Source organism: Petromyzon marinus, chromosome 2, assembly GCF_048934315.1.
Source record: "Petromyzon marinus isolate PM22_M1 ecotype Great Lakes invasive population chromosome 2, UKy_Petmar_22M1.pri1.0, whole genome shotgun sequence".
Taxonomy (NCBI): domain Eukaryota; kingdom Metazoa; phylum Chordata; class Hyperoartia; order Petromyzontiformes; family Petromyzontidae; genus Petromyzon; species Petromyzon marinus.
This window is the reverse complement of record NC_133668.1, coordinates 25657948-25673119: the sequence shown is the minus strand read 5'-3', so window position 1 is coordinate 25673119 and position 15172 is coordinate 25657948. Positions and strand designations below refer to the sequence as shown.

The 15172-nt window shown below is 52.0% G+C and overlaps 1 protein-coding gene across 1 annotated transcript; it reads left to right on the top strand.

The window, feature by feature from the left end:
* Window positions 1-394: 394 nt before the first annotated feature.
* On the top strand, window positions 395-12228 carry LOC116944569 (uncharacterized). Its single transcript, XM_032958269.2, has 2 exons — window positions 395-2481; window positions 6523-12228. Exons 1-2 carry the CDS (start codon window positions 1479-1481, stop codon window positions 6753-6755), a joined length of 1236 nt encoding a protein of 411 aa, XP_032814160.2. The 5' UTR covers window positions 395-1478; the 3' UTR covers window positions 6756-12228.
* The last annotated feature ends 2944 nt before the right edge of the window (window positions 12229-15172 follow it).

Genomic DNA, 15172 nt, shown 5'->3' with positions numbered 1-15172 from the left:
AGTAGAAGGGAAACAATAAAATAAAAATATATATAAACAATAAAATTAACGTCATTCATTACGAGTCCATTGGGACCGTATATGGCAAAACATATTAATAATTAGAATTAAAATATCCCGGTTCTGTTACGAGGATTTGTTTTGTATACAATGAACGCATTGATCCTATGAGCTCCCATAGATTATACATTGAGATGTATATGCGATGTAACACGCGTTATTTAACGAAATTGTGTGTAGAATTATGTACGTATACGTACGTGCATATGCATGTATATATCTTGCAATGCACACTGATTGCTACATTGTATCGTCACGTGATTAAAAAAAAGTTATTTGTGGTGCTTTTTTGTTTGTGGCGCATAATCGCCAATTTTAACACCGAATCGCAGCACATGGATAATGAAAAGGGACATTTCCCGAAACGTCGCATTTTAAATGTTTTTTTTAAATTCCTTAAAGGGCCACAGTGTTATTGTTGAACGTATAGAGTTGTTTTTTATATTTTCAAGATGTTTTTTTCCACGCATTTCAAGAATGCGCGCTCTTGTGTAATAGTAGTTTATGTCACGTGTGCCTGTCGGCAATTTCAGTCGACGTTAGAGTACAACGCTTGGCTCTATTCAAATGATAATACAGTGTATATGTATATTGTATGTGTACCGCACGGTTCCTCGCTGGAGCCCCGTTTCAATTAGGGGCCGAAAAGCTTCGCATAAACAACTCCTATGTGTGTGTGCGGACGCGCGCGTGTGTACATGTGTGTAAGCGCGCGTGTGTGTGTGTGTGTGCGGACGCGCGCTTGTATGTGTGTGCGCGCGCGCGCGTGTGCGCAGGAGTGCGCGTGCGCGTATTGCAGCCTCGCTCCGCGCGGCCCATAAAAGAGCACAGAGGCTTGGCACGAGTGAGCTGCGGTCGTAGCACGGCGCGAGAGAGAGGGAGAGAGGGGGGGGTGAGTGTCGCCGTTAAGTGCTGCGTCCAGGGAACGAGCGAGCGAGGGGCGAGCGAGCGGGCAGAACGGAGCGCGTTCCCTTGCCGAGTCTTCCTCCTCCTGCTCATCATCATCATCATCATCACCGCCCCCCCCCCCCCTCCGTGTCCAACACCCGGGTGGGTTTCCCCATCGATGAGCGACGATTTCTGCGATTGGTCACGTGACCCACGGGGTGGTGGTTGTGGTGGTGGTGGGGCCTCCACCACGGGGCCCGCTCGAGGTAAATCGCTCGTGTGTTTGCGTCTCATTTCCCCACCTCCACCACCACACTGCCTCCTCCTACACCAAACACCCCCCTCCCTTCCTCCTCCCGCTCCACCTTATCATCATCCTCCTCATCCGCCGAAAACGCCACCGTCACCACCACCGCCTCCTCCTCCTCCTCCTCTTCCTCCTCCTCCTCCTTACGCACCGCGATTGCGCCCTTAGGCAGCGTGACGCGAGGGGAAGGCTTCTCGCAACTCAAAATGTCCCACGCATCACCATGTTCGGCTCCGTGAGCGCCAGCGCCGCAGCAGCCGCGTACGCGCAGAGGAGGGCGGTGGAGAGCGGAGGAGGTGGAGGAGGAGGTGACGGTGAAGGAGGGGGAGACGGCGGCATGGAGTGCGAGGAGCGCGGAGCATACCCGGGCTCTGGACTCTTCCTCCCGAGCTGCCGTGCCTACTACGACCTGGGCGCAGTCCCCTCGTTCCTTCAGCCGCCGGGTGCACGCCCGGTCCCTTGCCACTACTCCGCGGTGCCGCAAGCGCGGGACGCGGCCGCCTTCAGGGAGTACGGCCTGCACGAGACGGCTCGACACTGGCAGCAGCATCATCATCATCAGCATCATCAGCAGCAGCAGCATCAGCAGCAGATTCATCATCATCATCATCAACAGCAGCAGCAGCAGCAGCGTCGATACGTGAGCGATGAATTCGTGTTACAGCAGCAGCAGCAGTTGCTACAGCATCAGCAGCAGCAGCCACTTCCTGGGCCGCATTCTGCGCACAGCAGCAGCAGCAACAACAACAGCAGCAGCAGCAGCATCGAGGCGGCATACGGGACTGATGGCGGAGGAGTCGCGCCGCTTGCCCCGAGCTGCAGCCCGTCTGCCGGTGGGATTTTCGGCGCAGCAGCAGCAGCAGCCCTGCAGATCGGGAGGAATGGAATCCTCCCGCAAGGGTTCGACCGCTTCTTCGAGTCCGCGTACATCGGCAGCGGCGGCAGCAATAGCAGCAGCAGCAGTAGCAGCGGCAGCGATGACCCCAACAACAAAGCCGAGGCTGCTACGAGCGGTGGCCTGCTGCTACGGCAGCAGCTGCAGCAGGAGCAGCAGCAGGAGGAGCAGCAGGAGCCAGGGGGCGTCAATTCCCTGCAGCAGCAGCAGCGGCAGCGGCGAGTGCAGCGCGCAGCCGCCAAAGAAGATCGCGACAGCGGCGCTGAGTCTGGGAGTGCGGCGTCGTCACCAGCCGCAACCCGCGGAGCCGAGTCCAGGGCGGTAGGGTCCGGTACGTGGCGTGTCTGTGTGCCCGTGGCGTGCGTGTACACGTGGCGTGTGTGCGTGGCGTGTGCGCGTGGTGTGTGTGCACGTGTAAGAAGTGGTCCCTCTACTCGGGAGAGACCCTCGGGGGGGAGGGGAGGGGGTCTCCACCCCCTCCCCACCGCAGTGATGCCTCAAGCTGGCCCACTCTGTATAGAAGGCACATTTATAAGCTTATAACACTTTTACGACCGGGGTTTTTTTTTTAATGTAGCTTGTAGGCGCCGCGTGGGTCATTGATATAGTGAGCTGAATACTGTAATTTCAAAAGCTTAATATTGCTATTCATCACTTTACGAGGAAACATTTAACTATTCATAACGCGCGTATAGCAGCTCATAAAGTGTATCGTTATGATATCCTATCCGCGGGTTTCGACAACAAATTAGATGCCCCGCGCTATTGTATCTACGCACGTGTGTACTGCGTGTGTACTGTGTGTGTGTACTGTGTGCAGGGGAGAGCGGTAGTGCAGCGCTTAGCGCACTGCACATCAAATCCGGCCACCCGAGTTCGATTCCCGTTCACGGGCCAACGCCAGTGACGATTATTTAGAGAAAGGCGGTCGTGCGTGGCGCTGGCCTATCGCCACCCACCCCATCGTGTGCCGTTCCGGCCTTCATAGGTGCTCGATAACAGCACTTGCCCCTGCAGTCTGTTCAGGCTATACGGCCGGGGGCTTTGTCTTTGTTGTTGTTGTGTACCGTTCCGTCCTCCACAGGTGCTACTCGCTAACAATACTTGTGTTCCAACAATTTGCGAAAGACTAATACGGGGGGTGGGGGGTGGTATCTTTGCCGGTCGCGCGTGTATCGCAACGAGCTGTCGATAGCCCATTCGTCGTTATTTTTTTAAAAACGTCGTGGGTACGTTGGCTATGGGCGCCGCGCGCAAAGGCGACACAGGTTGCCGGTAAGGTCGACGAAGAAATGGTCGACGAGGGCGACGAGGGAGGACGAAAAGGGGAGTCGAGAGGAGGCGACGGAGACGGAGAAAGAGAGAGGACGCTTAGGCGGCGCTCCGCGCGTGCAGGAAAGAAAACTCGAAACAATTTTGTTGTTATATTTTACCAGGTGAGATCCCACTCCGAAACGCACGTTCATTCTAAATGTGGATGAAAAGACAGGAGCTCCCCCCCCCACCCCCCCCCCCCCGGAGAAAATTCCACGCGATTACGGGGAGAGAGAGAGAGAGAGACGCAGACTCCGAATATAGAGCAGGCGTCAAGGTCGAGATCGAACCCACGAACTGCTGTGTACCAGGCGAGGGAGTTAACCGCTCGCCACCGCGGCGCCCTTATAGTGAGAAGAATACCCCCAGTGAAGAACTCTTGCAATGGTATCAACGAATCGAGAGCGATAACGGAAGACAAAAGGAGAGAGTGAGAGAAGACCTGGAATGGACGCATTCGACAAAATTCGCCGTTTGATGAATATTAAGGAAGGGCATTCCAGCGGGATCATTGGCAGAGATATCGAGAGTGAGTGCCGACGATTGGCATGTTGGGAGGAGCTGACGGGTCGTTTTGTGGGAATGACGAGGAGGGCAGAGAGAGAGAGAAGGAGAAGTGAAGGGTGATGATGGCGGTAGCCAAGGAACAGCAGGGAAGAAGGACTCTCATCTGGGCGTCTCACTTCGTAGGGCCCCTTGGTGGTGTATGGAGAAGTCGCACACGTTCTCACGCGCGTGCGTGTGTGTATGTGGAGGTCGACTCGACCTCAAATGAGTGCCTGGCGCGGTGTGTAAACATCAGCACAGGTGGGGGGGGGGGGAGACAAAGGCGGCCGGGCTTGTGTGGTGCTGGTAACACACCCCCTAGCGTGCCCTGGCAGCCTTCATAGGTGCTCGCTAGCAGCACTTGCCTCAACAGTATATGAAGGCTATACGGATAATCTTTGTCTTTGTCGTATTGATCGACTCACCCTTAATGAGTAACTGGTGCGGTGTGTAAATATCAGCACTGGGGGAGACAAAGGCGGCCGGGCGTGAGAGGTACTGCCCTCCCCCCCCTCGTGTGCTATGCCGGCCTTCATAGGTGCTTCTCGAGTAATGGCTACACGGGGAGGGGGGTCCTTGTAAATAGGGCCACGTGTTATCATGGCGTTGCGATGCCATTTTTTTTTCCTGTCATGACGAGGCTGCCACGTGCTGACCCAAAGATCGTTCGAAGGGAGAAGTCCGCGGCGTATCCGCGTTGCTTTTATTGCTTGGCGTGGGCACCGCGACGACAGACGGTGCACAAAGACAAACAACAACAACAACAAACTCCACGGGAATATTCGGGGGGATGCCCCGTGTTCGTAGCAGAGAGAATGTCGGGAACATTCTAACAGCGACGGGTGTCGGATTTACGCAGTGACGGATCCGCCAAAAACGCAGTCGCCGCTGTAATTGGGCCGCATTTTTAGCGAAGTGAATCCTGGCTGAACACCCTTAATTAAGGGACGCATATACCTCGCTGCGGTGGCGAGTATTGGACTACATTTCGTTTTAAAGCTTTCGTGACTGCAGGGATTCATATTCTTGGTTCATTCGGTAAAGTCACCACGTAGAAGGGAAATAATAAAATACATTTTTTTTAAATGTCTTGCTTTGGTTTTCACACCTGATGGTGATTGCTTGTGTTGCAATCGAAACGTCGTGAGAATTTTATTTCTATTATTTTATTATTTCTCTTCTACGTGACTTGACCGAAATAACCAAAAATATTTGACTACTGTTATACATGTCCACGTGACAAGCCACTTCATTGAGCTATCATTTGTGGCCAGGTCGCTTCCAAAAAAACAGATATGTATAGCTCAATGGGGGGCATTAGCTGGTGAAATAAAAACAAAATGGCTTAGTTTGGTTAAATTAACGGGGTTACGTCTCGCGCGTTAGCCGCACTCGCGCAGCGGCGATGCGTGACAAATCTTTGTTCGTCGGAGGAACGAGCGAGGGGACGCCGGGGGGGCTTGGCGCCTTCGGCGTGGACGTGGAGACACGCTCTTGAGCCGCCGGGTCGCTGCGTTGAGAGCGCAGTCTGCTGACCGCTGACGCCACGGCGTCTGCTTCTAAATACACAGACAAAGGCCTCCCGTATAGCCTTAACAGACTGTCGGGGGCAAGTGCTGATTGCGAGCACCTACACACGCGCACATATAGATCCCCCCCCCCCCCCAAATGTAAAAATCAAGCAGGTTGACCAGAGTTAAGTTCGTATTACACAGCCAAAACATTCAACTCGTGTCAACAACATTAAAGGCGATTCAGCAGTTTGCTAAATGCACGTCAACAGCTCTGAGTGTTGCGCGGTGGTCAACGAGTCCGCGTATTCGTGAAGGTGCTGCCCGCAGTCCCCTAGGTCGACTCAGCCTCAAACAGCTACACGTGGTGTCCCCGGTGTGTGAACAAACATCAGCGGCGTGGTGTCGGCGTTCACCGCCCGCTTCATCGGGGCGCTGCTAGCTCGCTAACAGCACCTGACCCCAACACTGTGCCAAGGCTATAGGGGGGCCCTTTGTATTATTACGTCGCGTGTCTGTGCCTCTCTGTATGTACGCGCAGTAGTTGTAGCGGTTAGCGCGCTGCGCTGGACCTCACCTAGGTCGACTCAGCCTCAAATGAGTACCTGGTGCGATGTGTAAACACTGCTACTAGGGAGACAGAGGCGGCCGGGCAATGGTGTTGGCCACTCATCCCCTCGTGTGCCGTGCCGGCCTTTATAGGTGCTCGCTAACAGCACTTGCCTCTACAGTCTGTTGAGGCTATACGGGGGGAGCTTTGTCTTTGTGGGTGTGGCCGGTAGTGTAGCGAGGGTGGTGTTGGCCACCCACCCCCTCGTGTGCCGCTACAGTCTGCTGTACGTACTACAGTTGAACTTCTTCCGCGCCGTACGTAGCCAAACGTGTTAATCGGAGGTGCGCTGGTAGGACAACAAACTTAACACACAAGAAGGCTATCACGGGGATATATGTTTTAGTTCTCCCCAATGCAGCTCATCTCCGCATCTCTCCTGTCTGTCCAGGCGCTCATCGGCCGCGTAAGAAGCGCTGCCCCTACACCAAATACCAGATCCGCGAGCTGGAGCGAGAGTTCTTCTTCAGCGTCTACATCAACAAGGAGAAGCGCCTGCAGCTATCGCGCCTCCTCAACCTCACCGACCGACAGGTCAAGATCTGGTTCCAGAACCGACGAATGAAGGAGAAGAAGCTGAACAGGGATCGCATGCAGTACTTCGCGCCTAACCCGCTCCTATGACCCCCCCTCCACCCAAAAAAAAACTCCTTTAAAAAAGCTTTTTTTAAATAAAAAAACAACGGTTCTAATAACAACTTCGTTTAACTCACGGTCGAGAAGCACGTCAATGATGCGTCGCCTGCTCCCCCACATCAACGCGAACTTGAATTGATTGATTACTTCCCCAACACGGAGCAGGCAAATCGAGAGTTTAGGGACCGCGGCGTTGTTTACCTACACCAGATATATAAATAATTAGGCGTCCATACAAAATGTTAATTGCTTTAAAGTAGCGAATTGATTTGATTTGAAGCTTTCGTGACTGCAGGGATTACTCTTTGGTTCTTTCGGTAAAGTCACGTAGAAAGAAAACATCTGATTAAATAATAGCATACGACGTTTCGATTGCAACGCAAGCAATCATCATCAGGTACAAATGAAAGATTAAACGAACCTAGTAAACTTAGAAATATAATGCAATACAACACAGAGAGTCGGCTAACAGAACAGTCAACACCCTACCTGGTTGATTACGTTCTTCCAAAGATTCCTAAATTTGAGAGAGAGACAAAACACAGACACGGAGACACACAGACAGACACATAAGCAGAGAGAGATAACAGAGACACACAGACAGAGATAACACAGATACACACAGAGAGAGAGAGACACACACACCCAACATAGACACACAGACCGACACACAAGCAGAGAGAGATAACACAGAGACACACAGAGAGAGACACACAAGCAGAGAGAGACTCACACAGAGACACACAGACAGACACACAAGCAGAGAGAGATAACACAGAGACACACAGACAGACACACAAGCAGAGAGAGATAACACAGAGACACACAGAGAGAGACACACCAGCAGAGAGAGACTCACACAGAGACACACAAGCAGAGAGAGATAACAGAGACACACAGACAGACACACAAGCAGAGAGAGATAACACAGAGACACACAGAGAGAGACACAAGCAGAGAGATACTCACACAGAGACACACAGACAGACACACAAGCAGAGAGAGATAACACAGAGACACACAGACAGACACATAAGCAGAGAGAGATAACACAGAGACACACAGACAGATACACAAGCAGAGAGAGATAACACAGAGACACACAGACACACAAGCAGAGAGAGATAACACAGAGACACACAGACAGACACACAAGCAGAGAGAGATAACATAGAGACACACAGACAGACACACAAGCAGAGAGAGATAACACAGAGACACACAGAGAGAGACACAAGCAGAGAGATACTCACACAGAGACACACAGACAGACACACAAGCAGAGAGAGATAACACAGAGACACACAGAGAGAGAGACACAAGCAGAGAGATACTCACACAGAGACACACAGACAGACACACAAGCAGAGAGAGATAACACAGAGACACACAGACAGACACACAAGCAGAGAGATAACACAGCAGACACACAGAGAGAGACACAAGCAGAGAGAGACTCACACAGATACACACAGACAGACACACAAGCAGAGAGAGATAACACAGAGACACACAGAGAGAGACACACAAGCAGAGAGAGATAACACAGAGACGCACAGAGAGAGACACAAGCAGAGAGATAACACAGAGACACACAGACAGACACACAAGCAGAGAGAGATAACACAGAGACACACAGAGAGAGACACACGTGACTTTACCGAAAGAACGGAGTAGCGAATTATGCCGATTTTCATACAGGCATGCATCCGAGTATGCAAAATTTGGAAATGATTGGACAACAGGAAGTAGACTACATTTATATTACAAGATTTGACCACGACACAGGCATAAAGTTAAGTAAAACCGTTGAAAAAAATTGAAAAAGGAGGCTCGCGCGTGGTTCAAATCGTGGGACGTGCGTGGCGAGCACTTTTTAGAATTCGTCCTCCGGAGGCACGCGACGAGGTATCGACGATGGTTTAGTGACAACGGCAGAAGCTGTTACGCGTGCATGCATGCACACATCCAAACGTACACATGCACACACACACACGCACATACGAACATAAGGGAGGCATAGGTCACCCCCCGTATAGCCATGAAGAGACTGTTGGGGACAAGTGCCCGGTCACTATAGCGAGCACCTGTTGATGGGGAGGTGGTCGGGTGGACAGCACCACCTCACGCCCGGCCGCCTTTGCCTTCCCCAGGAGGTGATGTTTACAACACTGCACCGGGCACTCGTTCTCAAAGGTTTTAGTCGACCTAATGGAGGCCCAGGACGCGTTCAGATAATCATCGCTGATGCTGGTCGTGAACGGGAATTGAACTCGGGTCCACCGCGTTCATAACCCACTGCGTTAACCTACCGCTCCGCATGCAAAGACAAAGATCACCCGTATAGCCTGTATTAGACTGTTGGGGCAAGTGCTGTTAGCGAGCACCTATGAAGGCCGGCACGGAACACGAAGGGGTGGGTGGCCAGCACCACGCCCGGTCGCCTTTGTCTCCCCAGTGGCGATGTTTACACACCGCACCAGGTACTTATTTGAGGCCGAGTCGACCTAGGGAAGACCCAGGGCCGGTTCAAATAATCCTCACTGCTGCCGAACCCGGGTCGCCAGGTTCGTAGCGCAGCGCGCTAACCGCTACACCACCGCTCCCCACACACACAGACACGCACACACACACACCTGCATTCACGTGCACACGTGCGTGCATACACTGGAGTGAATTTAACTTCTACACTGCATGGATTGCTGCCAGAGTGGTGTAACGGTTAGCACACTGGACTTGTAATACAGAGGATAGCTGGTTGAGATTCGATCTCCCGGGGCGGCAAGCTCCTTCACCCCCACCCCCCAACCTCTGTCCACCCAGAGCAGTTTAAATGGTTACGCAGCGGTTCGTCTATAACCTGCAGGTCGCGTGCGGTGAAGCGTGGGCACTCCCACCTCTTGCCCAGCGTGTGAGTGTAGGCCAGAAGGGGTACCCTTCAGCGATAATGGCTGGTGGTGATCTCTGGGTGCTAGGGCTCTCTCTCTGGTAGCAGTTGCGGGGCTGCGCCTCTACGCGTTTTTGTGTTCTGCACACAGATACGGCGGCTCCCCTCTGGCTTTAATACTGTTATCACTGCTGTTTTGAAAACGCTGAATGTACACACAGATAAAGGCCCCCCCACCCACCCACCCCCACCCCTGTATAAGCTTCTGACCGACTGCTGGGGCAAGTGCTGTTGGCAAAACACTGTTAAGTTCCGCACGGCCACACGAGAGGGGTGAAGGGGTGGGTCGCTAACACCCCGTCCCGGCCGCCTTTGTCTCCCCGCCCCCCCCCCCCTCCCCCCCGCGCTGCTGATGTTTTACACACCACAGCAGGTTCAAATGTTTTGAGGCTGAGTCGATCTTGGCCCGGGGACGCGGTTCGCATGTTTGTGTCGTTAGCGGGGATCTTGAGCGGGGAATCAATTCGGCGCCCGATGTCGTGGCCTCAGCTCAGCTACGTTCGCCACCACGCAGTGCGCGCGCCCACGATGTTGTTACGCATGGTTTTGATATACAGGGTGTTTGAAAGAGATGGACCCGATTTGAAATCGCTATATCTCTGAAATTGGGTCCATACTTTTTAAAACACCCCGTACTGTACAGTGCACGGTGTAATTGTTCGGTGATAGCTTGTGTGCGTGTGTAGGGGGCGGTTGTGTAGCGGTTAGCTCACGCCCCCAACTTTCAGCACGAGGTCCACGGCTTCCCCTAGGTCGACTCAGCCTCAAATGAGTATCTGGCGCTCGGGAGACAAGGGCTGCGATCGTGTACTGTGCCGTTCCCGGCCAATCGAAGGTTAAACTCGCTAACAGCATTTGCCCCAACAGTCTGTTAAAGCTATAGGGGTTGGGGGGTGGGGACTGTGGATCTTTGTGTGTGTGTGTGTGTTTTTGGGGGGATATTGGAAGCACGATGTGGCAGGGTGTGTGTGTGTGTGCGGTGACATTTAAAGGAACCACGCAGGGCCCAGCTCATTCGCAGCGAGTCTCGGGGTGCTAAAAGCTGTCGGACTGACCGCTGAGTCATGTTGCTAGCGGAATTTGCCGCAAAATAACAAAAATACACGCATATATATACACATATTTCCAGAATCCAGGATTGATATTCTGTATACTGGGTGAATGAAATGTGACTGACGGGTTTTGTAAAACACGTGTTTTGCTATAATAATGGCCGGTGTCGCGCTGCGTGTTATGGTCTCGTGTTGTTGCGGGCATGCTGTTGAGCTGTACACAAACAAATGCATATTTTTACGCGCACATAATAATCATACACATATATATATAACGAAACGGTTATTAAGCACTCGTGATGAAACGTTAAAAACCATCAAGCCATAATAATACTGTAATGTTTTAATTTTATTTTAACATCCAGGAGTAATCTTGTTACTACGTGTTTAAGAATATTTCGCAATTAATGGGGGTTGGGGTAATACATATATGATACACGACGTCGAGATGTTTATTTTTTTTTGTTTAATAACAATGTATATATGCCATTACCATTCAATAAACTAGTATTATTGCAATAGTGAGGTTCGTATACAAGACACACACACACACACGAGCATAATTTTAATCGCAAAGGTTCGCTTTGTCACATGATTGTAATAATAATAATATATTCAAACTCGTTATTATCTCATCGTCAATCACATCATTATTATAATACCTTGTTTTTAATAGGGCTGCTTCCCACCACCTCCTCCATCACCCACCATACCAAGTAACACAACAACGTCAGTAGCAGCGTGATGATGTCACGCCACTCACGTCACGTTCAAGCTGCCAGCGAAGATGCTCTCGTTTGTACCTGCGGATTGTGACATTATCCACAATATCGGGTTTTTTTGGGCGTTAGATCACGTAAATAGTAATGCGTCAAAATTCGATTTGGAGCTTTCGTGCCTGCAGGAATTACTCTGCGGTTCAATCGGTAAAGTCACGTAGAATGAAAAATCAATTAAATGAAAGCATACGACGTTTCGATTTCAACACGAGCAATCGTCATCAGGTACGAATGAATGAGAAAACAAAAGCTAGTAAACTTATAAAGATAATGCAATACAACACAGAAAGTCGGCTAACATAACAGTCAACACCCTACCTGGTTGATTACGTTCTTCCAATGACACAGAGACACACACAAAGAGAGAGACACACACACATAGGCACTCTGTGTGAGTCTCTCGCAGCTTGTGTGTCTGTCTGTGTGTCTCCGTGTCTGTGTTTCGTCTCTTTCTCAAATTTAGCAATCTGCACATTTTGTTTACGTGACAAACTGCTCACTAAGTGGCGGTGTTGGGTGGTGGCGGGTTTAACGACACATTAATATATTTACGCGATAGAACCCAGCAACCTCTATTATGGATAACATTGGTCACGTAAGCCTACTACGTGTTAAACAGCTATTTATATTGTTCGTTTGATGCACACACGCACACGCGCGGGTGAATAAATGTGTAATTGTAACGCGTCTATTGGTGGTTTGCGCGTGTCGCCGTGTGTCTGTGTGCGCGCGTGGTGGGGAGCGGTGGCGCAGTGGTTAAGCGCGCCGCGCTACGCATCCGGCGATCGCGAGTTCCGTTTCCCGCTCACGGCTACCAACACCGTCGATGATTAATTATCTGAAACCCCTACCCCCCCACCCACCTCGAGTTGACTTAACCTCAAATGAGCACATGCCTGGTGGATTGTTGCAAAACCATCGCCAATGTTGAGACGAAGACAGCCTGGGCGAGGTGCTGGCCACCCACCCCCTCGTGTGCCGCGGATGCCTTCACTTGCCCCCAAAATGTCTGTTTCAGGCTATGAAGGTGTGTCTTTATCTTCGTGTGTGTGTGTCTGTCCCTGCTTTGACTCGTGTCCCCACGTGGCACGCAGTACGCGTGAGAGGACGTCACGGTGCCGAGACGAAAACGCAACGTTGCCTCCACGTCGCGGTGAAGTAAGGAGGATTAGGCGTGGTTGGTACGAGCCGGCCAGACACATTCATTCTTAATCATCATTCCGATCATTTATGCGATTTACGGACGCAATAAATGTGATAAGCAGAGGTTTATTCTATAGAAAAAAACACGCCGCGGCTCTTGAATTAGTACCTTCTCGTAAGGGACTTCACCAAATATTTGTAATATATACATTTGCCAGAAGAATGCAACTATTGACAACCCAGCATGCCACGTGCCCCAGACGCATGCTACGGCCAAGACAAACGAGAAAGATCCCCCGTATGGCTTAGAAGGGTTGCTGCGGGGACTGCTGGTAGCGAGCACATATGAAGGCCAACACGACGGCACTAGGGGAACGATGGATACGGTCAGATCCCGGCCGCCTTTGTTTCCCCAATGCTGATGTTTATATACCACCGCACCAGGTGCTCGGTTAAGACCGAATTCCGCCCAGGGTGCCTGATCAGATATTCGCCGCCGATGTTGGCTGCGTTTGAGTGTGGGGATCGAACTCAGGTGGTCCGCATGGCGTGTGTAGTGCTACACTAACGCTGCCACAGACACGCGCACTCAATTTAAATGAACTATGTATAGAGATAGACGGCGTGGATCGGTTGGAGACTGGGCTTATGGAGTCGCTCTATATCACACAGACAAATGTCTCCCCCGCCTCGCACGTGTAGCCTTAACAGACTGTCGGGGCAAGTGCCGTTTGCGAGTAGCACCTGTGGAAGCCGGCACGACACATCGAAGCGGTGGGTGGCCAGCATCACGCCCGGCCGCCGTTGTCTCCGCAATGGAGATGTTTACACACCGCGCCAGGTACTCAATTGAGGCCGAGTCGACCTAGGGGAGGTCCAGGACCGGTTCAGATAATCGTCACCGGGAATCGAAGCAAGGTATCCGGTTCGCAGCGCAGCGCGCAAACCGCCACACTACCGCTTCTCGTTGCAGTATGTCACAAAAAGACAACGACCCCCCATAGAGCCTCAGCAGACTGTTGGGCCAAGTGCTTTTAGTGAGCACCTATACCACACACACATACACACACACATCCATACCATACATCGACATCGCTGAAAAGAAAGGGTCAGGGCAAGACGCAAGCCATATATATCGAGGGTGATGTATAGCACGGAGGCAGGGAGACAGGGGAGGTATAGGGCGAATCAATGTGATCGATGCGGGCAGGGATTGTTCCAAGGTCACAATGACCACTCCACGACCACCCCCTGTCCGCGGAGAGAGTGGGGGGGGGGGGGGGGGGGGGGTCCTCCGGTCTTTTCCTCCACAATTAGAATCCAACAGCACGCGGTTTTTGTTCAAGAATTTGGCTGCTCTAAATTTCCACACGATGAGAATCCACTGCCTGTGAACTATCATTCGTGAGAGCCAGGTCGCTCCTGAACAGAAATAGGCATGCGATAGCTCAGCGGGCCTTAATAAAAAAACACAAAAAGTTAGTTTAGTACCTCCGCTGTGTCACGTGACTTCGACCGATCGTTTTCAGAAGATTGCTTCTGTTAAGAAAGAAAAACGCTCTCTATAGCTCAGTTGGCCCTTTGCCTGGTAAAGTACAAAATAGTTTTTTTTTGTATAGTTTAGTTTACGCCCGCGAGTAATGAATGGCGTCGCTGTGCGTGACACGCGCGGGCGGCCCGGTCCTAAAGCTAAACACGGCCATACCTCACGTGGCACGCTGGATGAGTCCGAGGGGGGTGGGGTGGGGTTGGTGGATCACGCAGACGTGTCAGAGATGTTGGTTATCACCGCGGGTGGAGGTCTATGAAACGTATTGGATACGGTACGCGCAGCCTTCTTTGCATATGCAGGTTCAAGGATATCAGCGATTTATTTGGCTTTTCCGTGCGGCACTTTTGTTTTTTTTTCGTTTCGTTGCGTCCCCGCCCCCCGCCCGCCCCCCTCCCCTCCCCTCGGTAGAGGTTCGCGGTTCGTATCAGGCCGGCCGCCCTGGCGAATGCACCGCGGCTGTGGCAACCGTCAAACCCTCCGCGCCGTCTGCAACAAAGCAAACGGACGTTCATATGTCCCCACGCATTTTGTAAAACGTACCGCCCGCTCATTGCTCCATGATGACCGTCGCCGCCTACCGGCAGACGTCATCCCCGTTCTCAGGCCACGGGTGCCGAGTTATCACCCTCGTGCCGCCCAGGGACAGCTGCCGCTTGGGGGTGGGGGCGGAGATGGGTTGGTGCCCTGTTAGAATTGCGTTGACGCGAGATGCGCGATCGATCGTCGAGAGACCGCCCAGGCAGAAGCAAGGTGGTGGTGGTGGTGGTGGTCGTGCCACGAATTAAATAAAAACCACAGCGTCGCATCGGTCCTGGAGCATTCAAAGCTTGCCGAGCTCGAAGTCGGCCAGTAGATGGCAGTAGGGCAAGTGGGTTGTCGACTTATCTGTACCGATTATCTCCCTCCGATGTCTGGACTATTGGTTGTTTGTT